The sequence below is a fragment of the Lytechinus pictus genome, chromosome 13 (genome assembly GCF_037042905.1).
Source record: "Lytechinus pictus isolate F3 Inbred chromosome 13, Lp3.0, whole genome shotgun sequence".
Taxonomy (NCBI): domain Eukaryota; kingdom Metazoa; phylum Echinodermata; class Echinoidea; order Temnopleuroida; family Toxopneustidae; genus Lytechinus; species Lytechinus pictus.
The window spans coordinates 11,885,970-11,913,939 of NC_087257.1; the positions used below are offsets into that span (position 1 = coordinate 11,885,970).

Here is a 27,970-nt window from a genome sequence, read left to right on the forward strand (position 1 = left end):
AATAGTGGATAACACCAGTCACTTTACTCCAGTGTTAAATTTGTTGGTGTTAGCGCAACACCTATGGGTGTTATTAAAACACCCTTGGTTGTTAGTTTTACACTCTTTAGTGTTATGTTTAATCTATGGAATGTAATTATCACATCTCAGGGTGAAGTCTCTAAGGGAGCAGGGATGCCATTTTGAGTTGATGAAATGTGTGTCTATCATTTGGATTGAGCCATTTCATACAGACAATGTGTGTTTTTCATGGCTGAGAGTGAAGTAAGAATTCATAGGCTACTGTCCATATATATTCATTTAGAAATCCAAGTCAATTTTACTTTTTTAATCTGGAAGTGGCTGGCAGTGGTCTTTTGCAAGGAATTAAAATATTTTGTTCAACGTTTGATGAGAATTTTGGCACACATACTCTTGAAAATAAATGGAGCAAAATTTGGTCACTATAACTATGAGTAGTGACCAGCCCAACATTGGATCTAGATTTAAAATCTTGTGGATTTTAACATACTGTAAAGATAAACAATTTGAATCTTTTTCTTTTTTACTCCAAAGCTAATCCTTAAGATTAAAAAAAGTAAATCAAATATTTGGTTAGTCACTATTCACAGCTGATCTTGATTTTTTTTTAATTCTTGGAATTTAGAGTGTATGATCCATATCAAATCAAAATTCATTATTGGTGGCCATGTATAGGTGACAAGATTAAAGGACTCTCCACTATGTTAACCAAAAATATGTTTAAAATGGTAAAGAATTTACTTGAGAAAAATGATCCTAATCCTTATCATAATCCTAATCAAAGTCCTATTACACCTTTCAGATTGGTCATTGGTGTGTATGCAATAATAACTATCCATTGTCACCTAGCAATTAAAGACATAGGTTAACACTGATTTGACTTTTTTTTTAATCTGAAGTGCAAGGTCAAACCAGTCACCTGTGTCTGTGATATATTATAAATATGAAAAAGAAGCCTAAACCTTAAAGATGTAATCATTAATTTGATTGAAAATGCATATTTGGTAGGTAAGAATAATATTTAAACCTTCAAGATTTATATTTTAACCTTTAAGATTTATCAGTAATCTTTAATCGGATTTAAACATAAATATGATCATAAAATTCATAGTCATTACATGCCATATATCCTTATCCTTAACTCAATACCACTCTTTGTGAATTATTAGGATCTATCAATTCTATGGTGTAATTTGAATAATTCTGACTTGGAATATGCATTAGTCTAGTTACGTACAGTATATAACACAATTACAAATACAACATTTATGAAAAAAAAAAATCACATTTTTCGCAAATAATATACTGTTAAATGAATTCATATGCACACTCTGGCTGGAGTTTCCTAGCCAACCTCTACAGTATATATACTGTTGGGAACCACTATACAGCACTCTGGCACTAAGCATCCGCAACCCTGGCACACAGTTGAGACCTACTTCAACCAACACCACAATTATACTCACGTTATGGAATACGGATCTGCTGCGTCATGATAGATGTCAAGAACAACTGCGCGGAGACAGTCCGATGGCTTCTTCGACGCACACTCTGTGGTATCAATGGTGACCTCGAACGCTGGTGTGAGGTGATTCTGTTCCACATTTATCAGGGTGTACTTGCACTTGGTGTAAATGTTGAATTCCTTTCCATCAAATGTTTGATAGAAAGAACCACCATAGATTTTGCATTCGGATGGGCAGCTCACATCCAGGCACTCCCAACTTGCACTGACGCAAATACTAAAAGGTTTTTTTTTTAAGAAAAATAATGGTGTCGTAAATTGGAACACAGTCAAAATTTATACTTGAAGGGGTACTCCAGGCTGAAATTAATGTTCTAAACAGATAAAGAAAAATCAGACAAACAAACACTGAAAATTTGATCATATTTGGACAAGTAATAAATATTAAAGTTTTGCATTTTTTGGTGAAACAGTTCTATGCATGCGTTCATGATTATTCAATGAGCAAATTGATGATGTCGTATCTCCACTTGTAATTTTGTATTTTATTTTTATGAAATTATATTAATTCACATTTTGTTTTCCAGGAAATAGAATATTGGAATGACCACATATTTAATGCATTAGACATCCGTTGCTGCAACTTATTTTATTATAAGGGAGAAAAATGAAAGTGGGGACATGACATCATGAGCCCACCTTATGAATATCATTGCCAAAGTGCATGTAACTGTTTTCACAAATAATTGCTAGACTTTACAATTCAATAACATCTTTACTTGTTATAAGATTTTGATGACATTTTCAGCATTTTGCTAAGTGAATTTTACTCTGTATATATATTTTCACCCTGGAGTACCCTATTGTTAATACACAATATGTGCATACATAGCTTGATGTGAGAGGAGCTACCTTTATAAAAGTGATTTCCATCTATCAATATTACAACTAAGCAACTAAATTATTAGACATTTAATGAAATGCTACCCAGATCAACTACTTCCCATCTGAAGGGGAAATTGCATTTTGTATTGATTGACTATGATGAATGTAAAAAGCTACAAACAACTTACATATATCAAACCATATCTTCTGCAAGTAACGATGTGATTATTATTTCCAAAACTATAATTATACTTTTAATGTGAGCTCTGAAGGTTTGCATGGTGGTAAGACTGGAGAGTTTTGCGTTAACACCTTGTAGGTTAGTCCTGAAAAGGACTGTTGGTTTATCTTTCTGATAATAGCTCTTAAAAGAACTGTTATTCTTGACGTTTCGAGCACATACGCTTTGCTCTTTGACAGTCTTTTTTTATAAATATTTTTCTGATGTATATATATTTAATTTTGTAACCAACTATTGAATTAAAAACACAAACAGTAAATCTGGCATTCTTTGGCATGGCATCAATTCACACTCAATGGATACACGGAACGATGTGATAATCACTGAAGCTTATCCAGTATTGTGTGCACGGATACCCCGGTCAGGAGTTCAAACAATCATTGTACCAGGTACCCATTTGCTATGCCTGGGCCCCATCTTACAAAGAGTTGTGATTGATATGATCAACCACAGCTATGGAAAGCAAGCAACATCAACACTTAAAATGCATATTCGCTCAAAATATTTTCAGGATATGCTATAAATTCATACACCCATTCTTTTCTTGAATTTCAGTGTGCTTTTCTTTGTTTACACAAGACATTTTGCAATTTTTTTGTGGAAAAAATATGACATCGATGGATTTCCAGACAGTTGAGGTTGATTGGATCCATCGTAACTCTTCGTAAGATGGGCCCCTGGTGGAGAATGGGATGTGTACAAAAACGCCCTGATGAAACGCTTTTGATGCTCTTACCATTCCGTGCAAGGTGTTTTCAGAACAGCTCCTACTGGCATGGGAGAATCTCTCCAAGTACACATACATTGCTGACGACTCACACAATCCTCACCATCCCAGTACGTATCTGTGAAAATGCACAGTGGAAGAATGAGATAAAAATGTGATGGCAGCACAGCCACAACCCTGTATAGCCAGTATGTATCAACTCAGGTGCAAAACAGGGAAGGCTCCACAAGGCTGAGGATTTAAAACTAATCCAGATCAGCTGTCAATAGTGACCAACCGAATTTTGAATTTATTTTAAATCTTAACCCTAAAATGGCCGGGGGGGGGTTGAATCAACCCCCCCTCAACATTTTCTGCGATCATTCCGCTGCGCGAAATTTTTTGACCGCGCCACTCGCAGAGTTTATACTTTTAAGTCTCGCGCATCTTTTGAGACCAAATTTATGACGCCCGTGTATGCGGTTCCGAAATTACGCAACATTTCATAAGTGCATGTCAGACCAAAAATTGTTCCAAAACGTGATTTTGTGTACAAAGTCAATGCAAATTGAGTTTTCTCATCTTATTCATAAAGATATGATTATTTTTACTTTAAACAGCTGAAATCAATTGATTTTAGCATAATTATGCTTAAAAAAGGTTGTGCAATAAATCTGGTGAAAAAAACGAAGAAAAACAAAAGGTTGAAAAACAAAGAAATACATAAGAAATTCATAAAACAATAAAATACATAAGAAATTGATTTCCAAACCGAATTTTTTTTCAATTGCGATTGTTAAGAATGCTACAAAGAATATTTTTACCAAAAATTAGCATTCTAGGAGCTTTATTTAGTGAATTAGAGCAAAAAGTATGATTTATGCATAAATTAGCATAATTAATTTATATAAAATAAAATCTCATTATTTTGGAAAATTTTACCATACAGCTTTGTAGATTACATCGCACACTACCAGCGTGCAAATTTTTGCGGCGCTCGCGCAATCGGCGGCCGAGATCTCAGGGGGGGTTATATCACCCCCCCCCCCCCCCCGGCCACTGAACAGCCAAAAAAGCCCGGCCTAGTTAGGGTTAAGGATTAACTTTAAAATCTCAAAAGATTTAAATTCAAATCTTTTAGATTTATATCTAAATCAACAAAGTTTAAATCTAAATCTAATATTCGGCTGGTGACTATTCAGAGCCGATCTGGATTTATTTTAAATTGTCGGCAGTCAGTAAACGTATCTTTATTGCGGGTTCAAAGTGGGATATAACTTATTCAATATGTATACGGACACCATATTCGAGACGATTACTCATCTTATCTGGTCTTCACATTACCTGGATTTCAGGCCAAAGTTGACCTGATCACAGAAAATGTGCGAAATCAGAATCAGTCAGATTCAGATAATTCTGTAAAGACGCGCAAGCGTATAGTGGAAGCGTATTTTAAGTAAATAAAGTGACGCAATCTCACTCCTTTGCCATACCTCCTAGTCAAATGTACTTCCATTGGTTGAGTGAGATGAGAGAGCTATAAAAGCACATTTCTCATTGGATATTGATTCAAAAATAGGTGTCTTACAAAGATAAAATGAAGATAAAATTGTTCTCAGAATACTAATTTGGAGAGATTTTAAGGGTATTTTTATCTCACTGATTTTAACGGAGATAAACTATTTTATTTCATCTGAGATAAAATGGATCTCAGAATACCACCCCTGGTACACTGTCAGTCTAGTCCCTTCATTGAGACTCTGTATTATGCATTCTGCCAAAGTGCCTGATTGCAAACTATCAAAACTTACTAAGAGGGCAGAAACAACCTGGTACGCAGTAGCCGTGACATTCAGTATTCACTTCCAGATTAGAGCATTCAGTTGGGCAAGATGAGCCACAGTCTTCGTACTCCATGCCTGTTTGGCAATTATGCGCTGAAAATAATGAAAACAGAACAATAATAATAAAAATAGGAGTAATAAGGTTTTTTACCCAGAGTTTATCTAGTTCAAATGGTGGACACTCTGCAACTGAGCCACATTGTCTGGTCTGGTAAGAATGATTATGCAATATCAAATCAGAAACACATTTTTTAAGGGTTTATAATGAAAGTGAATAAATTGCTAAATAATTGTGAATTGTGATTTTTACAGAAATTCATCATTTGACATTCAAAACATTCAAGTAATAGTAATTTGATTGTGCAAATTAAGATTTAGTAGCACCACTTTCCATCGCTCTAATTCAGTCATGTATGCATCATGTACATTGAGATGGGTCTGAAATGAAAGACGAGAAGCTTATCTTTTCATTTGTGTACATTTCATGAATGGAAAAACTTACACTGAATTACGGTTTCCTTTTTTCTGGACACACTGTATAATAGCATTAGCACTAGTAGTGTAATAGCAGCATATTAGTACTAGTGGTACTTTAGTAGTAGTATAGTAATAGCACTACTCATTGTGGTGGTAGAAGTAGTATAAGTTGGTGATACAAAGCATAAGAAGTACACCTAGTAGTTGAAGTAGTAGGGGTGGTGGTTGGAGTTGTAGTTTTGTAGTATAATATTGAAGTAGCTAGAAGTGGAAGTAGTAGTAGAAGAAGTACATGTAGTAGAGGTAGTACAAGCAGTAGCAGAATAGTGGGAATAGTAGTAGTAGAAGGCCTAGCAGTTCTTGTAAGTAGTAGGAGGAGGAGGACGAGGAGGGATAGAGCCTAGATGTAATAATAATAAGACTTACGACAAAAAGTTTCATTTCTCCAAGGATTAAAGGTGATGTTGTGTTCGCTACATTTGGATGCAAAGTCCCGAAAAGTACCACAGGGTTGACAATTATTTATTTCATCTTGCCAATTTGCCACGCTTTGGGGGTTTGAAAGTTTTTCAACCGCACATGAGCACATCTCATGCAAACAGCGTGTGAAGTGGAGCTCGAAATCGACATAGTCCAGGCAGGTGGTGCTCAACTTCTGTATATCATGACAAGTACTGGAATACTTCTGCAAAGTTGTACCGTCCAATCCGTTACATGGATGTGCTATGATACTCTGGGGTAATTCAGGACATTCAGCTGTCTGCATGCCATAGACGAACTCAACCATTCTGTCCTCTAATTTTTCTAGGTGCTGGACTTGGCCTGGTAAATCAAAATCATTCTCTGTCACACCGTCGTAGTTACCGCAAAGACCTGTCATGGTGGGATCAAACGTCTCTGTCTGATCTGTGATTGGTAGGTGAACCATTACTGAGTTTTCAGCGTACATCAATCTCATACCTAAAATAAAAACAAAAGCAATGATGATAAGAAAACGTATATGAGGTCACATTTTTAATTTGCATAACTATTGATAATAACAAATAATATGTCATATAATAATAATAATAGGCATTTGTATAGCGCTATACATCTTGAAACAATCTATTCCGAGGCGCATTGTTATTATTATCCCGGCTTTAGCTCGAGCTGTCTTTCAGCGCTCGTGCATTCAAGAAATTAATTCTAACAGGTACCCATCACCTCACCTGGGTCGAGTGCAGCACAGTATTGATAAATTTCTTGCTGAAGGAAAACACACCATGGTTAGGATTCGAACCTACGACCCTCTGTTTGAAAGGCAAGAGTCAGAACCACTCACCAACGACGCGCCCACAACCCCCATATGATAATGGGGGTTTATTATCATAACTTGTCACACGTGTTGATATGTATAGAATGAAGTAGGCAACTTGTAAAAAGTCTGTGTCGCGTCTATTAGCAGGAATCCCACTATAAGGATGTTATGCGTCTTTTCACTGCAGCTTTCTTGTAGTCCCAATTGTTTTGTCTATTCAATGGTATTTGGAATGAGTTATAATGAAAAGTTGCTTGCAGGATTCCTGCAGAAACACACAGCTATTGACTTACGGCAAGATGCCTTTTCAAAGTGCCCTGCCCCACGAAGTGGGCCGGGGATCACACAAGTATTGTGCTGTACAGATGTGCAACCAGAAGAACATATCAAGAAGGGCCGTTTTAACCCTAACTCTAACCTGCCTACCATTAATTTAGCATGCACAATTGCCACAAAATTTGCAAAGAACTTGCAAAGGAAAAACAGAGATTTTGATGCTTGAATCACTTAACCAATTCAGTTTAAGGATTTTAGTGTTCATCTTCTATCAATTATTTATAGCTTCAATTTGCAGATACTGAAATTCAAATAATAAAATTATATGTGCTATTCTTGCGTATTCATATTACAGTGATTTTCAATTCTTGACCACCCTTTTAGCGGTATGGAAGAAAACAGTTAAAAATAACAAGATCAAAATTAAAGATATGCCATCTTCTAACTTCAATTTAAACAAATGTTTTTCTCAAAAATGTTTAAAAAATATTAACTGTGGTTTTTATAAAGGAGTATACATCAAAGGATTTAAGACCAAGCAACAAAATGTAGTCACTAAAACTCATGATTTGGATGATATAAATACCTAGGAAAAAATAAATATTATGTTGGGATAATAAGAATTAAAAAATTGAACTTACCATCCACTACATCAAAAATGATGTATATCCCAGATCTCATAACTTTACCAAACCCTGAAATCTCAGTAGGAATTTTGCGAGGCAAATGATTAATGTAGAGATCGTTGCTGTTAAAAAACTCCAATATGGTATCGTCATTTCTATTTGAGGAAAAAAAATCATACAAAAAGAAATTAATCACCTATGCTTACCACATTTAATGAAGCCCCTATTAAAAAAAAAAAAATGTTAGAAAAATGGAAGCTGATTATCTTGTATGAAAGTTATATGTCTTCACTTCTTAACGATGTACAAAAGAAAAGAACATTGAAAGCGTTCCAAATAAATGGAGGAAATGCACCTCTAGCCTAGTGGATATGTCATTCTGTTTTATTGCAGTGCTGGTCGATATTTGATTTCAATGTTATTCGATAATCGCTTGCAAACTATCACCAATAACACAATATATCATCAAATTCAAAACTTCTCTTATACATTCATTATGAGCTGCAATTCCATGAGAGCAGGGAAAAGGGAAATGAAAGTAAGACTTTCATTGGTGCTTGTCCATGAAAAGGTCATTGGTGCTTGTCCATGAAAGGGGGCATTCGGGTACAACAAACAGAGTTCTGAGTTTAAAGCAATACAGAGCATCATTTGTAATCAATAAATAGTGAATGACTTTTCATATTCAGCAATATGTTAGTCATACCGTGTAACCATCATGTAAAAAAAAAAAAATTCAATATCACATAATTTTGATAAAGCCCTGTTCCACTACGCCAATTTGGCTGCGATTTAACAAACCTTCATATGGCAGGATAGGGGCAAAATGAACCAATTAACCGGGAGTCGGCGAAAAATAAATTCCAGTAATATAACTTTTCCAAAGGAACAGGGGATTCTTTACATCCGTGTGCCGCTTTTAGTACACCAGGGGGGTGTTTCACAAAGATTTAAGTATGACTTAAGTCGCACTTAAATGCCGACGCGTACATGATATGCAACGCGCGATCTTATTGATAGATACGCAGTAGTGCGCGTCCTCATGGCACGATCTGACCAATGCGGTCAAGCCTTTCATACCGTACGCAACTCGGTATTTAAGTGCGACTCTAAGTCATACTTAAATCTTTGTGAAACACCCCCCAGGAAAGACCTGACTGGTGGGTATTTCATAAAGCTGTTCATAAGTTAAGAGCGACTTTAAGAACGACTGGTGAACCTTTCTTAGGGGCCAAACTATCGCCAATGAATATCCCATTTACAAGAAGGGATTACCAGTCGTTCTTAAAGTCGCTCTTAACTTACGAACAGCTGTATGAAACACCCACTAGTTGTGGTAACAACCTCAAAATGAGTTCAAAAGACAGAATCCAATAAAATTACCATCCAAGTGTTTGTATGTATGAATAAAAAATATTTGCCAAACTGCTCTGGAAGAAAATGCATAATTGCTGAGAAATTAGCAAAATAAGCACCAAATTCCATAAAATGTCAGGTATTTTTCTAAATAATGTTAATACACTATCCAACATGTGACTTTTTGTATTAGTTATCATCAGATTTATTTGTTTTCAGCTAAGATTCCATGATTTCACAAAGATATTAAAAGCTTATTTCAATGTACCAGAACTAGATCTATGATAATGCTGTGGCATTTAACCTTGATTTCAAAGACTCTCTCATGAAATAATTGTTTGCTGCAACAACTTTCTTTTACCTTTGAAACACACTGTGAGATTTAAAAAAACATAATGCAAGATATATTGCGAGACAAACTGGATACACACTAAAGGACACACTGTGAACACACTATGAGACACTGTGAATATGTTGTGCAACACATTGTGAGACAAATAGTGAATACGCTGTGAAACACACAGTGAACACACTGTGAAAATACTGTAAAACACTGAGATACATGGTGAGACACATTGTGAACACACCAACAGACACACCATGAACACACTGTGAGATACACTGTAAACACATTGTGCAACACACTGTGAGACACTATGTAAATAAACTGCGCAAGACAGTGTGATACACACTGTGAAACACACTGTGAGACACACTGTGAAACACACTGTAAAACATAATGCAAGGCAGAGACACACTGCAAGACATATCGTGAACACGCTATGAGACACAACGTGAGACACACTGTGAACATATTGCGCAACATACCGTGAGACACACTGAAGACATTGTGGAACACATTGTGCAACGTACTGTGAAATACGAGGCACACTGTAAAACATGAAGCAAGACACACTGAGACACACTGTAAACACATTGTGCAACACACTGTGAGACACAATGTAAATAAACTGCGCAAGACAGTGTGATACACACTGTGAAACACACTGCAAGACACACTGAGAAACACACTGCGAGACACACTGTGAAACATAATGCAAGGCAGAGACACACTGTAAGACATATCGTGAACACGCTATGAGACACAACGTGAGACACACTGTGAACATATTGCGCAACATACCGTGAGAAACACTGAAGACATTGTGGAACACATTGTGCAACACACTGTGAAATACGAGGCACACTGTAAAACATGAAGCAATACACACTGAGACACACTGTTAACACATTATGAGACACACTCTAGGACATACTATGAACATACTGTGCAATACACTGTAAAACACAATGTAAACACAGAGTACGACACACTGTGAAAACAATGTGAACAAACTATGAGACACACTGTGACACATACACTGTCAGACAAACTGCAAGACCCAATGTGGGACAACCTGTTCTACAAGCAGGATACTCACTCAATTGACACAGAAAGACCATTCCTTGTATCTATTCTGATTGCGTACGCCCCTGTTTCGACAAATTTGAACTCGCAGGGGAATTCAAAATTGTAACTAACTTGGTCGAACGTTGTCACATGCCCCGCATAGTACCGGCAAGTACCATGAGGCTGACTTGACTTTGTTGCTTCCTTAATATCTGCAAAAATGATCAACATAGAAATGAGTGTTAATACAATCTGAATTGTGATTGTGACCTGTTAAAAATTACAATTAAATAGAGAAAAGTCAACCAAGAAAAACAAAATTTTGTTGAAATAGGATGTAGAAAAATATCAGGGAATTTAAAGACAAATAGAACTTTGTTACTCCTTAGTTATTTTTTATACAACAATGACAATGAGAATTTTTCAAACACACTTTAGATCACATACTGATACCTTCTTTTTTGAAAATAACATTCTCAAAGTAAGGGACATATATCTTTTCGAACTTGGTCAATTTATGTTCAAATTAAGTGCGAGGACGATCTCCCCGCTATTTTCTCTAATATGTTCCGTAAAAATGCATCCGTACACTGCTACCGAACAAGGCAACGGCATTATTATCACCTTCCTTTAACAAGAACTTTATTTGCAAAGAATTCATTCGTCTTCTCCGGGCCTACCTACTGGAACTCTCTGCCTCAAGATTTTAAAGAATCCCCTAATGTAAATATTTTTAAACGCAAACTGAAAAAAAAAATCATTTTGCAACACTCGTTGCAAACAGGTCAAGCTGAATAACTAATTATATACATATTCATGTATATTATTTGTTTTATTTATTTTTTCATCTTAAAATTGCAATTAGCCAAAGTACCTGCTCCTGCTGCCTGCCCTCTTTCTACTTAATAGTGTACACTGCACTCCTCTGTCCCTCCTTTCTTCTCCCCCTTACCCCCCCCCCCCTCTCTCTCTCTCTCTAATATTGTAAATAAAAATATTTTCTCACACGATCCATTACTTACGTTTTTGTAAAGTGCTCAAAAATTGTTTGTATTCATTTTTAAACAAAATTTCTTTATATTATTACGACCCAATATTTCTTTGTTGTAATTTTGTAATGAAACTAAGTTAGGTGCTTGCCTTTTGTACAAGCTTTGCTTTTTTGGTAAGACCCTCCATTTTACTTTTAAATAAATAAGTCATCTGAGATAACTTTATTTATTGAATTGTGTTCCTTAAATCTATGATTATGTTATATAATATATATATATATATCTTATATTATATTATGTCTTGTAGTATTTTCAACCTTGTTATGTTTTGTTTATCGTATTATGTACAATTGTGAAACGGAAATCAATAAATCAAATCAAATCAAAATATAACAATGATAATGTCATTATCAATTATAATCAAACTGATGATAATAAATATTAAGAAGAATATCATGGGGCTCTTCATACACCACATTTAAATTAATAAAGTCTAAAGAATATATAAAGGAAATATAAACAATGCTAACAAAAAATATATGAATACATCACTCCAGCTAAAGAATAAATAGTAGTATTCAATATTGTTCAAAATAATGATAAAATCAATAAGGCTTACTGATATTATAGGAGTAAACACAACAAGTGAATGGGAGTCATTATCATTGTACAGCATCATAAGATCCTAATTCAAACTTCCATTAAAAATGAAGTCTACTCCAACAAAAATCGGATGTAAAATATGAAAGTTATGACATACTTGAATTTTGCTTATTTTCCACAAAACGGATATGCACAACAGTGATATTCAAATGAGACAGTTATGTCACTTACTATTTCTTTTGTATTATATCCTATGAAATAAACAATATTTCAATTTTGCAGACTTGACAATTAGGAGACTATTCCAAGTTCAGTATCACAATTTCCAAATGAAATTTTCAATGTTTAGCTTGTTTATTTTTTCTCTGTGCATTTAAATTGTTGGGGTACACTGCCCTTTAAGCCTATTGTTTATTACGCTTATCAAAATCTCGTTTCATATTTTCCAGCTGTTGCTTCTCCTATAGCCACATACATAATATCATCATTATTTGCATTACATTACTGTTACATTTCACATCCTGATCAAGATATATCCTTATCATTGTGATCATCAACAAATATCTAATTACGGTTAGAATGATTAATCACATTATCATCATCATATCTCTTACTACTATTATTATTATAATAATTATTATTACTATTATTATTATTACTATTATTATTATCATCATCATTATTATCATTATTATTATTATTATTACTATCATTATCATAATTATTATTTCATTATCATCATCAGTATAATTACCACTACTATTGTTGTTTTTTGTTCTAAAACATTATGACATTAATCATCAAAAAGACGTTGGGAATGATTTTATTGTATTACTCTCAAGCTCAATATGTGTTCAAATTTACAGGATGTATGTGTCTGTGGTTTATATCTTAATGCACATGTTTCAATCTATACTTATTTACCATTTTTGTCATTGGTGAATTGTTTAGAAGCTTAGTTTACCCTTTCTGGTCATTGGTCAATTATTTGCTGCCTTTTAGGGTTATCACTACTGCCCCATTCAGATACCCTCTTGGATTTTTGATAGAGGGTTTCAAGCTGAATGAAATGTTGACAAACCCCCCCCCCCACCAAAAAATAAATAAATAAATAAATTTAAAAAAAAAAGGGTCTTCATCACAAATGGTAGGTCATTTCATACCCCTAAAAATTTTGACAAGCCAAACAAAAACAAAAAAAACAAGGTCTTCAACAAAATTTTACTTTTTAGGTGGGGTTTTGTTTGGGATCACAAAACATGAAGGGGGGTTTGAACACCTGTAACCACCCTCCTGTGTACACCACTGGTCATGTTGTTGTCGGCATGAACCTTTTCATTGTTTATTTTAAGATATCATTATCATTACTATTACTATTATTGTTCTTATTATCATCATATCATCATAGTTTTAATTATTTTTATTATTGTAGATCTTATGAATCGCAGTAGGCCTAGTTTACACTTACTCATCAAAATATTCATTAAGCCTGATAATCATCATTATTATTGTAGTTATCATTATCATTCCCATAAAAAATTATCATAAGAATGTTATCATTATAATTGTCATCATTATCACTTTTATCTGAAATCGTTTTTTTGTTCATCATTATAATTGTCATCATCATCATCATCATCACTACAGTCATCATTTTTAAAATTAATCATAAAAATTATTATTACAATCATCATAATCATCATCATTATATTGATCATTGGAAAAGTTCCATATGCACCCCGGCCCCACCAAAAATAACAAAAGATTGTTGACACCTCCAGTTCGTTCACTTCAGATTTTTCTATCATTTCTTTTAACTGTTGCTTAACTTAGTTAGGACTTAAACTCACCTCGTTTTATCTGCAATCAAGACCTCTTCCCGCTATGCTAGTGATAAGCATTGATACCGGGAGGGGTATTTTAACGATTATCAGCAGATACTTTGACTAAAGTCTAGACTCACAGACCCTTAACTGACTAAATAAACCAATGTCTATGGACAATTACATGCACTATAGATCCTGCTCAAAATTTGATGTAATAAAGCCATATTTTGGTATGTATATCCACTCCCCATTATATATGTTCTATATTAAGGCTACATATATCATTCTGAACTTTCTTCGTGTTTTTATTTTCAATTTTAGTGGGGGATGCATATGGAATTCTTGCCCGATCGGTATGACAACTCTAGGTGCCTAAGCAGCTTTGATATCACTTACCACAATTCACCCCAGTCCATCCTGGATAGCAACTGCAAAAGTTAGGTTCAACACAGTCTCCGTTGACACAAGCTGGCTTGCAAACAGCTGTAAAACAATATACAGATAACATTATACACTGATAGCAAAAATAGTTTTCATGAGTGCAATTGAAGCCTTTATATTAGTGTTTTGAATGGAAATGGAATAAAAAATTGAATTGAAAAGCCAGATATTGCACGAGGCAAAAGATAGAGCATCAATCTCTCTACACCAAATGCGAAACCTTTTACTTGGCTGCAGATGTTACAGACAGCTATGAAACTCACTTGGTGCTGGAGAATCGAAGAAATATGATCAGGTTTTTTATCATTTTGGCTTACTTTTAGAATTACAATGCAACTCCTGAAGGTCTGGACCTGAAGGCAAAATAAAAATTACAATCTGATTTTTTGCCTGGTCAGCCCCCCCCCCCCCCCCTCCATCTCCATTCCCCCAATCGTTCAACACCATACCACAGCTCAAACTCTAATATGATGGATGATAACCGTTTAAAGTCAGTACTGAATAAAAATAAAATCATTCTGCCCGCTGCACAAACTTGTTTTTGAAAATGAAATTGCATAGTCATAGACTAATTATTATTTTAAATAAGTCTGTATGAAGCAGGAGGCAGATCTTTTACTGAGAATGAGAGCATATTTCGGGTGCAAACCAGCTCACGGGACTCCACAGGACATTCCCCTACACATCAGCATCTCGGTGAGGACTCACGGGGTGCGGGCCCAGTGAGATGCGGCAAGCTGTAGTCACTCACGGTGCCGACAGGTCGTGTTGTTGTTACATAACTATGATTACAGGTGGAGGCTCAGACGCAGGGGATGCGATTCAATCATTGGACTCCATCGCAGCGAAGATCGGAACTTTGGAGGGCTATATCTCGCGAGAAATACTTGCCTCGAATATCACCGTGCTCGGGATCGACCCCTTCAATGCAAATAACAATTCCCTTCTGTTGAATTTCTGACAAGGATAGGGGGTCGTAGGCTTTGGAGTGAAATTCAGGGGTTACAGCTGTTCTGTATCCCGGGTACAACTTCCTCCGGCTCCGACTGTACTGTGCATGCATAAATTCAGTCAGTTATCGAAATCGTTTGCAGTTATCGCTGCTATCGCATGCAAATCGTCTGCCTCGTATGTGCTCGTCTGTTCGTCTGTTGTGAACCGGAGAAGAGGGGTGCTGGGGCTATAAGCCTTGTTGAAAGTATAGGGTATCAATTTACATTCAAAGGGAATGCATAAAAAATATCCGGATGCAATCTTTATATGCCCTGCCTAACCTGCCTTCCATATTTTATTTTCAGGGGCCACCGGAACCGGGAGGAGGGGCCAGAGGGAAGGCTTCGATCAGCCGTTCCCTCCCCAATGTTCTCACTATAAACTTTACTGGCGGATCCAGGGGGCACAGCGGGCACGTGCCCCCCTTTTGAGAAGCCAAATTAAAATTTGTAAAAATATAAAAATGCGATTAAAACAGAAATGTGCCCCCTTTTTTTAAATTGAAGAATCCTTTCTTTTTTTTTTTTATTGTCAAATATTTTCGAGTACGAAATATCCTTGATTAATTAATTGAAAATCATTTTTTTTTTTTTGCTTTTAATTTTTTTCGGGTACGAAATATCCTTACTTTGTGGTTGAAAACTTCTTTTATTTTTGCCCCCCCCCCCCCTTTGGAAAATCCTGGATCCGCCCCTGCTAAACTTGTACGTACAACGTGAAAAATTATTATCTGATGGTTTTTTTTTTCATGCATAATGTTCAGCCCAGCCCCCTCATTTTCAAAACCGTTCCGCGGCCCCCGATTATCGAGGAAGAAACCTAAAGCGGCCAGGACGGTGGTCATACGGGTACGTCGAGGTGTGGACATAAACAGACGCCTGTAAAACCAAACCAAAATCAGGTTTCAAAATAAAGGATGCTCTCCAATTACCCTTTGATCGACAATTACAATTTGACATTGTCTTAACCCCCCCACCCTCACCCCACCCAGATGCATCCTGAATTGTGTAGTCGAAATCACTATAAATGTACAACCAAACACAAATAAATGAAGAGTTTTGTTCCACAAGGAGCTATATCAACTTTTGGTATTTTCCTCTGTAAATCTTCGATTAATGAAATCTTGATTTCAAAAATCTATTTTTAAAGAATTTTTGAAATTTTATTGTTCATGGATTTAGCTCCTTTTGGAACAATACTGTTTTGGATTTAGCTCCTTTTGGAAGAAAACTCAAATTTGAAATCAATTTTTACCAACCTTTCCAAAAAAAAATTCAAATGCGATATGTTGCATTTGATTCCCACGTCTAAGATACATATATTTGTATCAAAATATCAATTTTGGTCAAAAGTGGATTTAGCTCCTTTTAGAATCAAGCTCTTCAAATTAAAATATGTATGTATAACCATAAATTACGCCGACGTGAGAAATTATAAAATTCCCCCAGTAATTTTGACGACTCGAAATATTCATGATTTGCAATATCAAATATGGTTATGTTTTAAAAAAGCACTGGAAACTCCTCCTCCTCCTCCTCTCACGCATAGTGTTTCATCAACATTTTTGTCAGACAATTAAGTTGTCAGATCCAGGGGGGCACATCCAGCCCGTGCCCCCCCCCCCCTTTGAAAGGCATAACCAAAGCTGAAAAAGTCGCTCAAACCGGCTGTTGAAGGGGGCATTGGCGGCGGAGGCATCAACATTTAGGGGGGACGGAAAAAATATTATTTTTTCACGTACATTTTTCCCAGTCAACTGCTAAAACCTGATTTTATATTTTGTGTCCAGGGGATAGCCCCCACTAAAGTCTGAAGTTTTAAGTACATCTTAGTTTTCAAGTTTTTATTCATATAAACAAGATTAGATATCCGATAAGGCAGGTGTGTGTCGAAGATTCTGCACCCGGGGCCAATAAATGCTCTAACCACTAGTCCACATGTATCACATTATTCTTTTTTTTTCACACTTGGCGTCAAAAGATGGCGCTATAACTGTTACAACATCAGTCCTTGATTGCTGGTGTAGCAGATGGTCTGATTCTCACACAAACTGCCGTCTTACACCATATTATGGCAAACTCATCTTGACCCAATATTGATGTGGTCTAATTCAGGGGCCGCGGAAGCGGGGGTGTCTAATTTCCACTTTGTCTCCCTGTTTCGTCTCCTTTATATATTTCACTTGATCTTGCGATTCATGAGTGAACTCAACAACAGTATGTATCGTCTATCATTAAATGTGTGTTATAAACAGCTATTTCTAAAATATAACTGTATAACAGGGGCGGCGGAACCGGGGGTCAGGGGAAGGGGAACTTCCCCCCCCCCCCCCCCGAAATTTAAAAAAAATCCGCGTGTGACAAAACGCCTTTTATCAAAATTAAATGGTGAAATGTGCCTTTTTTCCAAAATAAAATATGCCCTTTGTTCAAAATGAAATACGCCTTTTGAAGTCAAACAAAATGAGTTTCAGGTAAGAAAATCAAAAAAAAATTGGCTCGCGCTTCGCGCTCGCATCAACTATTGTTTAGTAAGGTAGTCATTCGGCTGTTCGGCTGTTCTTGGCTACAAAAAGTGCATAGAATTTCCAGTTTTTAGGTTGGAGTATCACTAAATTTTGGCTCGCGTTTTGCGCTCGCATCAATTATTGTTTAGTAAGGTACTCATTTTGTTCTTGTTTACAAAAAAAGTGCTTAGAATGTCCAGTTTTCAGGTTGGAATATCATAAATTTTTAGCTCGCGCTTCGCACTCCCAGTAAACGAGTCACTAAGTGCAGTCCTTATCACATTCCTTTTATGGTCAGTATATTAATATTTTTAGTTCTCGCTTCGCACTCTCGTCAATTCTTTAATTAAATAGACATCTAAAACTGCTCGGAATGTTTAATTATCATGTCTTATCATACGTGTGTGTGTGTGGGGAGGGGGGTGAGGGTGGGTGTGAGTGAGTGAGTGTGTGTTTGTGTGTGTGTGTATGTTTATGTATATAATCACAAATGGTTTAGTAAATGCCGTAGAAATAAAATCGTAGAATTGCCCATGAACAGACGTGTTTTTTTCAAAAAACCGTTTCAGAAACGGATTTTGAATTTTCTTTTTTTGGTCACATCATGGGCACTGATAGAGAGAGCTACGCTCCTTTTAAAATCTACGATTGTATTTCTACGGCATTTACTAAACCCATTGTGATTATTTTATTCCATATGCCGAAGCAGACTAGCTTTGTAAGGGTATCAATTTACATTCAAAGAATAATACTACCTAACACTATTCAGAATGTTGCATTAAGGGTTAGAACCTGACCAGATTATAGCAGTTATTTTTAAAGGGGGAGGGGGTTAGCCAGGCAGGTGAATCGGATTGTGAGGTCATTTTTGGTGAATTTAATAAATAGGTTAAAGGAGTTTACCGCCATGGCCCACCTGCGATTTTTTTTCCCGGCGACTTTTTTTAGTACATAATTCATTTAGTATCACAAAAACCCTTCTTGAAGTCTAAATCTGCAAGTCTTGGCATTGTATTTTTATTTATCTTGCTGTTTTATGGGTCAATGCATATTCCTTTTACATGAAAAAAAAAGAAACAAAAAAATAACCTCAAAATATCGCCTTCAATTTGATTTTTATTTATCCAGGAATTAAGATTTTGCCTACATCAGAATTCGAACCCGTAACCTTTTTATTAAAATTGCTTTATGGTTTTCACATTGCCAAACGATAACGATTTAATGTATGTTTTATCACATTGAAGTTTTACGACTATCTCGTGGTCATAGATATTTTTGATGTTTTGTCAGAAGGAATAAACCCCGGAATTAACCTTATCAAAAAGTCGTGAAGGAAATATCGTAGGACCTAAACTTTTTGTCTTTCTTTTCTCTTTCTTCCATTTATTTTCGCTACCTCAGATCACCAACGCACTGCAAAAACTCCGGTGCTGATTTACCCCTTGCCCGGAATCTAGTTAATTAACACCAGTTTGGAATCAAACCGATGCTGTTTTAACTTGGTGTTGTATAAACCAAACCAAACCAAACCTGGTGTTGTTTAACACTTCTCTGGTGTGGACGTAATATAGATTCCGGGCTGGTGGTAAATCAATACCGGAGTTTTTGCAGTGCGCATGCTAGACAATCTGTAATAGCTCAATGGTTTCAGCTTCTAAGAGCCTCTAAGATGGCGACGCGATGACGTCAATACACAAGGTATATTTATTAAAGGACAAGTCCACCCCAACAAAAAGTTTATTTGAAAAAAAGGAGAAAAATCCAACAAACAAAACACTGAAAATTTCATCAAAATCGGATGTAAAATAAGAAAGTTATGACATTTTAAAGTTTCGCTTAATTTCACAAAACAGTTATATGCACATCCTGGTCGGTATGCAAATTGGCAGACTGATGACGTCACCCACTCACTATTTCTTTTGTATTTTATTATATGAAATGTGAAATATTCTAATTTCCTCCTCCTTGTCAAGTGAAAAAAGTTTTATTCCTCCCTGAACATGTGGAATTACCATTATTTTAACAGTTTATGGTTAAGTTAAGTTGATCCATAATGTCAAATCTGTAAAAATTGAAATATTGTATTATTCAAACAATAAAAAACAAAAGAAATAGTGAGTGATGGACATCATCGACTCTCTCATTTGCATATCGCTGAGTTGTGCATATCACTGTTTTGTGAAAAATAAGCGAAACTTAAAAATGTCATAACTTTCTTATTTTACATCCGATTTCGATGAAATTTGCAGCGTTATTTTTGTTTGATTTTTCTCTATCGATTCAAATCAACGATTTTCTGGGGTGGACTTGACCTTTAAGCATTACTTACGTTCACATGTTGGTCCTTCCTGGACGTATCCAGCACAGCACTCTGTTACCGTTATCGATGGCTGATCCTCAGCGATCCATCTAGGTAAGAGCGAGAATATATTATCTTAATAATAGCACTGATCGCAGGAAGAAATAAAGCAATTTATCTGTATTAACGAAGTACAATTCAAACCCCCGTTCAAAACTAATCATTTTGCAATTTGCTAAAGCCGGGGTACATTAAGCGCTATATAAATGTTGCGTATTGTTATTGTTATTATTAGTATTATTATTAGTATGATGATTATTATATTGTTATTATTATTATCATTATTATTTTCATTATTATTATTATAATTAATGATGAGAAACTTTCATAATTGATATCAGCAGGGACTCAGCGTCTATGAAAGGAATTGTTGGATGTATTATCCAACAAATTCTGTTCTATCAGGCAGTTACACCTTAGTAGGTGTAAGTCTCAGCCAATCCAACGCAAGTAAAATTGTCAGGTGTGATTATACTAGTCGCAAAAAAGTTATCACGTTTTCCTACATTAAGATTGGCAAAGCAATCTCCATTCTTATGTTGGCCAAAGATAATCAATGAGCGAAGCTATCAGGGGCATCCAGTCCCTTTCTCTCTTTCACATATAGTTTCCTTCATTTACCTCTTTTCAGTCTCACCTTTTTAGTCGTGAATTAATGGGGCGAATATGGTTGCCACCTCCCCACAAAAAATAATACAGTTTATGAGACCCTACCCCCCCCCCCCCGGAATCATTATCTACAATATCTTCTAAATGACTAGATTTGGCGTTTCTGATGGAAATAGGCCTACTTAATTTAAAAAAAATGCTATGCTTCCCTGGGAAGCCCGCACGATCCCCAGTTATCCCGGTCCTCCAGAAAATGAATTATCCTCTAGGCAGAGAAATTGAAAGTTCATGGTAACCCCCATAGGAACTCGGCAGGGCAGCATTTTTGCTGGTAAACGCCAAACTGGTATATAACCAATTACCTAGGAAACATTTTTTATGTCTAGGTTAATCAGTCATAGCGGCTGACCTTAATAGACGACAGATACTACTCTTTGGCCTTTTTATCAAATTGGAGACAGTGGCAGAGTGGGGATTCGAACTCACAACCTTGCGATTATGAGTCCAGTGCTCTAACCACTGGACGATACCGGTGATGCCTTCGCTCGACTTGCTCACTTGCACCGTTTATCTTACTGAATGATGCAGATGAAGGCTTTGTTATCTATTATCTATTATTTTTACAATGGGAATAAATGTGTTCAAATGCAAGGGTCTACTTGAGGCCTAGGCGTGGATTTTGGGAGATTTTTGGTCAAGGGGGAGGACGAGACGACCCCCCATAGGTTTTGAATTTGAAAATGGGTTGGGGTACGCCCCTTCCCGATCTCCACCAATGACTTGAGGAGTACGTGTAAAATTATGTATTGCAAAAGCCTCCTTTGCCATTTTTCTTTTGTCAGTGAAAAGATTGAATCAAGTTTTCTTGTATTTGCATTTGCGCAATTAATTGATTGATTACGAACATTTCAAAGCAGCCAAACGCTAAATTGCGAAATCTTGTACACAGCAAACATAAAAAGTTTAGAATACATGTACAATAGCAATAATCACAACAAAAATGGCATAAGATATCAGTAAAACTTTTGCTGAAATTACATTTGATAAGGTATAATTAAAAGGAATACAACATAAATGTTACTAATAAATTTGTAACCGTATTCGATTCAATGAATATCTAAATAAAGTAAATTCATACTGGACACAGAGTTTGCAACTTGTGTTCGTTCATTAATACACACACCTTCAGTACCTTTAGCAATAGCGCGCTGGAATAAATTTTACTGGTGCAACTGTGCACCTTTCTGGTATAAAGGGGCACACTTGCATCTTTATAGGTCCTCTAAGAATGTGGTCCTATTGTGTTTACACCAATAGAAAGGTGCAACGTTTAAGCCTTAAACTCTCTATCGAGTGAATAATTAAATCCTCCGAGAGAGTGAATAAGTCTCACTCGAATAAGAGTAACCCTCACTTGTAGAATGAATTTTATAGAAAAGTGCAAAATGCACATTCCTTATTTGTAACTGTGTACCTTTTAAGGTGCATACTTTATTGCGTTAAAATGTTAAAATTTGCACCTTAAAAGGTTTATCCCATAAGATTGCATATTATAGGTAATTACACCATTAAAGGGATGGTACGGGCTGAAAATATTTACATCTTAATACATAGAGTAGAATTCACTGAACAAAATGCTGAAAATTTCATCAAAATTGGATAACAAATAATAAAGTTATTGAAGTTTAAAGTTTAGCAATATTTTGTGAAAACAGTCGTCATGAATATTCATTAGGTGGGCTGATGATGTCACATTTCCACTTTCCGCTTTCTTATGTTATTACATGAAATCATTATTTTTTCATTATTTCATACTTGTGTGAATAATATGTCTCCCTCATAATTAAATAAGTTACAGCAATAAATATCTAATGCACAAAATCAGTTGTCAATCCAATTTTTCGAGTTCTTGGAGGAAAAAAATTGAATAGACGTAATTTCATATAATAAAATACAAAAGAACAAGTGGGGATGCGAAATCATCAGCCCACCTAATGAATATTCATGATGACTGTTTTCACAAACTATTGCTTATCCTAAAAATTCAATAACTTTGTTATTTGTTATCCGATTTTGATGAAATTTTCGGCATTTTGCTCAGTGAGTTCTACTCTATGTATTAAGATATAAATATTTTCAGCCCGGACCATCCCTGTAAATGTACACAATGGTCTGCATGCTGTACCTTTTGTTGTGATGCTACATGTATTCTACTAACCACTATGGTGCAAATTCAAACCCGTATTCCTTTGTGTGATTGGTATTTATTTACCTTGTGACGTTGTAGTTTCCGTTTGGCAGTCTTTGTACATTTTGGTCGGTCGAATGCACTTCGGCAACAATCATAACTTTCCATTTCCAGATAGGAGCTTGTGTCACAGTCCTTTCACACTCGCCTTCACCGTCACCAGTTATGGAAAGCAAGGTCCCACTTCAAAAAAAAAAAAGAATAAGAAAGAACAAATTTAGTATCGCCTTTTTTAACGTATATTTTGTTTCCGTTATGGTTGTCTCCTTCAATGTATACATCTTTACCCTACCCATTTTCTACAATTCTTTTTAGATATGTTGTTACACAATAATTAAAAATAAGTACCAAAAAATAACAAACAAAAAAAATCAAAGGACCTAGAAATGATCCCTGCGAAATTTCACATTTCTTAATTTCAGCCTAAGCGTTATATAATAGTAACAAACAGTTAACGGGTACTTAAAAACCTTGTTAAAGGATCCAATGTGAATCCTCGAATAACAAAACTTTTTTTTTTCTCCAGAAGAATAAGACGATTAATCGTATATCGAAAGCATTGCTGAGATCTAAACATATTTTTAATCCCCTTTTGCACGGATAGGAAAGGGTGGGACTGCATCGGCCATAGTTCCTTTAAAGTGTTCATTTAAAAAAAAAGAGAATTACAGTACACTGTTAGAAAATTTATCCTCAAAATAAAAAAAGTTCCTGCAGCAGAGTCTCGAGAACACCTGTAATCTTACCAGATTGCGTAATCTTACAGGAAATTGGTATTTGGTGTATGGAATCTTACAAATTTCCTTAAATAAAACACCCTTTTCCCCTTTTTAAACAGACCTGTTCTGTTAAATTGCAGAAAAATTCATGTTTTATGAATTTACACAATGATTCTGTGATTGCTTTCTGCAAAATCTTCTCTTTTTTCTGTATAATCAGGATTTTTTTAACAGTGTAGATATTGAATGAAGCACGGCCTACACAATGGCGTTTAGGTATTAAAATCCTCCACAAAAGATATCGGTTTGATTGAGTGGTTGATTGATCGATTGATTGATTGATTGATTGATTGATTGATCGATTTCCTCGGACGCAATAACAATTTGAAAATGACCTTATCTGTCCCCGGAATACGCACAATCATTACTTTTGTCACACACCACATGATATTTCATTTTCTTAATATGTCATCAAAATTTTTATTTTGATGACATAAAATCCAGATGTTCTATTCTTAAAGTGAAAAAGAGTGTGAAAAATACATTAACTACAGTGGATATATGGAATGTCCCATCCCCACAGACACACACACACGCACATCATGACCCGCACACACACACACACACACAGCAAAAACTGTGGTGTTAACCGGTGTACATAGAGGACCACACCAGTTGTTTTACACCGGTGTTAAATTAGTGGTGCTAGTTTTACACCCATAGGTGTTATTACAACACCTTTGGCTGTTACATTTACACTCTTTGGTGTTATGTTCAATCTCAAGGGTGTAATTTTAACACCTCAGGGTGTGGTCCTCTATTAACACCAACTGGTGTCAGTTTTAACACCACAGTTTTTACAGTGCCCGCCCACACACCCTTACACACTACATTTTCAAGCTGAACAGCACATGCCGTGAAATATGATTGAAGTACATATCATCAAAACCACATTACATTAACTCTTTATCTTTGTTCATATTTATAATATCACCTAAGTCACATTACCGACTCGGAAACAGGTCAACATCAAGTTGACGAATTACTATGATATCATGGGGGTTTTTTTTTATTCAATGCAAATAAAAATTTATTTTCTTCCATTCTCACAAAATATCATTTTCAATATAATCCATACAAAATCATTTATCAAATTGAGTGTACATATATAAAAGATTGGTTAGCAGAAGAAGGCGTAACGCCCTCAAAAGCTTGTGACGGGATACGCCTGTAACACAAGTACAATACAAATACATAATAAGAAAGGAAATAGGGCTAGGAAAGGGCAGATAGAAGAGGGGCAAACCTATTATAGTTAATCATAACCGAATTGGAAATTATATATATATAAACATGTATATATATATATATATATATATATATATATATATATATATATACATATATATATATATATATATATATATATGATGAACTATCGTAATGACATTTCTTTATCACACTTATAAACCAATTAACCGATTGGAAAATAGAAACGATTGATGCACATGTTTTATCTTGGCCATTTCGTGTTTCACTTTTAATTTAATTGAATGAAGCTTTGAATATCCCATAATGTTACGTTATCATATTCCATTTTAATCCATAGACTTTACTTCACACGAAAAAAAAGAGCAACAAAGAGTTTAAAGAATGTACAAACTTAATGAATTTAATCTAATTATCTTCACGTGTCAATGATGAATTATATGGAAGTATAATCTCTAATAAAAGTTCTATTTTACCTATGTGCCTTCTTCTAACGTCAAATTCATGCATCATTTAAAAGAATGTTCGAAAAATACCATTTATATTACTCTATGAATCAAAGGTTTACAAAGTATTCTAAACAACGATAATGACGAGAATTTGGATATAATTGCCCCATTCCAAAGAAAATATTTTTTCTTCATTAGTATAACTTTGGAGTACTTATTTTTTACAATCAGGATAATTATATTTACCTTCCTATTTGAGCGGAGACGAGAATGATTAGCACACCAAGGAGGAATGTCGGCGGAGGCGTCGTAGGCGCCATTTTCGCCTGAATCTCTGCTGTCTTCGTAAGGAATAAATCGTCTGTGTCGAAACTCTTCTATCCTTCTTAGGTAAAAAGTTTATCGCCTGCGTTTCTGCAGATTTAAATCGCCCACAGATCGCGAAACGCTTGCATCCAACTCGGACGCTGTTCGACACGTAAACTGGGCGTGCATGAGAAATCGTCAGGCTCATCAAAGCGTTTTATATTATCAACGCCTCGAATACAGATGTCATCGATTGAGTCCTATTTGTTTTTGACAAAAGTTGTACCCAATCAGAGAAGAATCTGTTTTGTTTCCCAATAACGTCTGTGGAAACAGACCGGATGAGGAAGGGAAAGGAGATAAACATACGGGGAGGCGGGGTGTCAATTCGCTCGCATTTTGTTCTTTATCCTCCAGTTTTTTCAGATAGTGCATTACGTATGAAAGAATAAAAGGATGAACTATGAATTTGGGGACATAGGTCCATTTTGGAAATATATATAATACCATTATCATCTCGTTAAGGATTAAGATACAAACATATGTAACATTAGAAACTCTTTAAGAAACTTAGTTAAGAAACTACTGCTTCCAGGGAAGCAGTAGGGGCCTAAGCTACATTTTGCAACCTAAACGTTGGAGAGTGGTACTATTCAAGAAAGGTTCAAATTTGCACACTTTGAACGCGAAACATTCCTCACCATTAAGCTTTATGGTAACTGTTAAATTTAGGGTGGAAAAGTGAAACCAAATTAAACAATCCAAAATGGATGCATATTTTCACTTTTTTCCGGTGGGTTTCACTTAAGCACTACAAATGGTAATGTTGTGACATTATTCTAGCTGTTAAGGGTGCAGATTTTTTTTATTGTGTATATAAAATATCCCCTCTTTTATGCCTAGAGCTAATGTCATGCTCATGTGAACAGAGAAGAGAATGTGATATTACATTGGAGAATGTTATTGATTTGGTAATTGCATTATATTGAAAGTCTTCTTAAATTATCTTCGATATTTAGGTCTACACATATAACAACGATTGCATATATTTCTACATTCATACAGACTAGCAACCATTGATTAAATAACTGTCATCATTTTGTTTCGTTATGTAAAAAACGCGAATATATGTTGGAAATTCGGCAATGGAAATCGCTTTGGGCAATATTTGTTCTTCCTCCTCCTCTTCTTCTTCTTCTTCTCCTTCTTCTTCCTCTTCTTCTTCTTATTCTTGTAATTATTATTAGTAGTAATAGTAGTAGTAGTAGTAGTAATATTATTATTATTATCATCATTGTTATCATTATCATTATTATTATTATCATCATCATCATCATTATTATTATAATCATCATTATCGTTATTGTTTTATCATTACTCTCATCATCTTCATCATCATTACCTTTATTTCATTACCTGGGCTGACATTCAAACCATTTTACTACACAAACAGATAATCAGTTTGTGCCTTGAAACATGAAATGAAACAATTAATCAAAACTGCAAGTCTATGCCAAAAAGTTACAATCAACACCAATAAGTCTGAAATAATTAAGATGATAATAAACTTATCACCGAAAGTATTTTACATATAAATTGATACTAATTATGTAGTTGATTTTCATATAAGTGGCCAATTCTGAAACAGGTTGTCACCAATTACAATACATGTATTGGAATTTGCTGGATATTCTTTGCTTGTAGTAATCGATAAGGCCTTTGTTAAACCCCATTTTTCATAATAGCCGTCACGACAGAAATGGAGGTTGTGCAATCCAAGAATAATTCGAAAACTTGTCAAAAGATGGCCACACCTGTTTCGTTACCATGTAAATGAATCGATTAATTTTACGTCAGAAAAAAAGGAAGGTCTAAATCATACTGTTTGTAGATAATCTCTGTGAAGGCATTGTTTAAACGAAAATGTAAATCCATCACCAGAATTAACAGAATCCCATTTTCCTAAGAGGAAAATGAATGCAAAACGATTTTTTTTTTGGGGGGGTCCCTTAAGTGTAAGGATTTTTAAGGCTTAAAGCAGGGAT

At 35.3% G+C, this 27,970-nt stretch overlaps 1 protein-coding gene across 1 annotated transcript in view; it reads right to left on the bottom strand.

The window, feature by feature from the left end:
- LOC129273999 (mucin-2-like) overlaps positions 1–26,180 on the bottom strand; it is a 131,501-nt gene extending 105,321 nt beyond the window's left edge. Inside the window, exons 1-10 of the mRNA XM_064108643.1 lie at positions 25,866–26,180; positions 23,207–23,365; positions 20,296–20,375; positions 14,423–14,509; positions 10,637–10,817; positions 7,854–7,993; positions 6,066–6,599; positions 5,130–5,255; positions 3,349–3,457; positions 1,488–1,763 (exon numbers count right to left, since the gene is read on the bottom strand). Coding sequence (XP_063964713.1) covers positions 1,488–1,763; positions 3,349–3,457; positions 5,130–5,255; positions 6,066–6,599; positions 7,854–7,993; positions 10,637–10,817; positions 14,423–14,509; positions 20,296–20,375; positions 23,207–23,365; positions 25,866–25,939 — 1,766 coding nt within the window. The 5' untranslated portion in view covers positions 25,940–26,180. The remainder of the gene's footprint in view (positions 1–1,487; positions 1,764–3,348; positions 3,458–5,129; positions 5,256–6,065; positions 6,600–7,853; positions 7,994–10,636; positions 10,818–14,422; positions 14,510–20,295; positions 20,376–23,206; positions 23,366–25,865) is intronic.
- Positions 26,181–27,970: the final 1,790 nt, after the last annotated feature.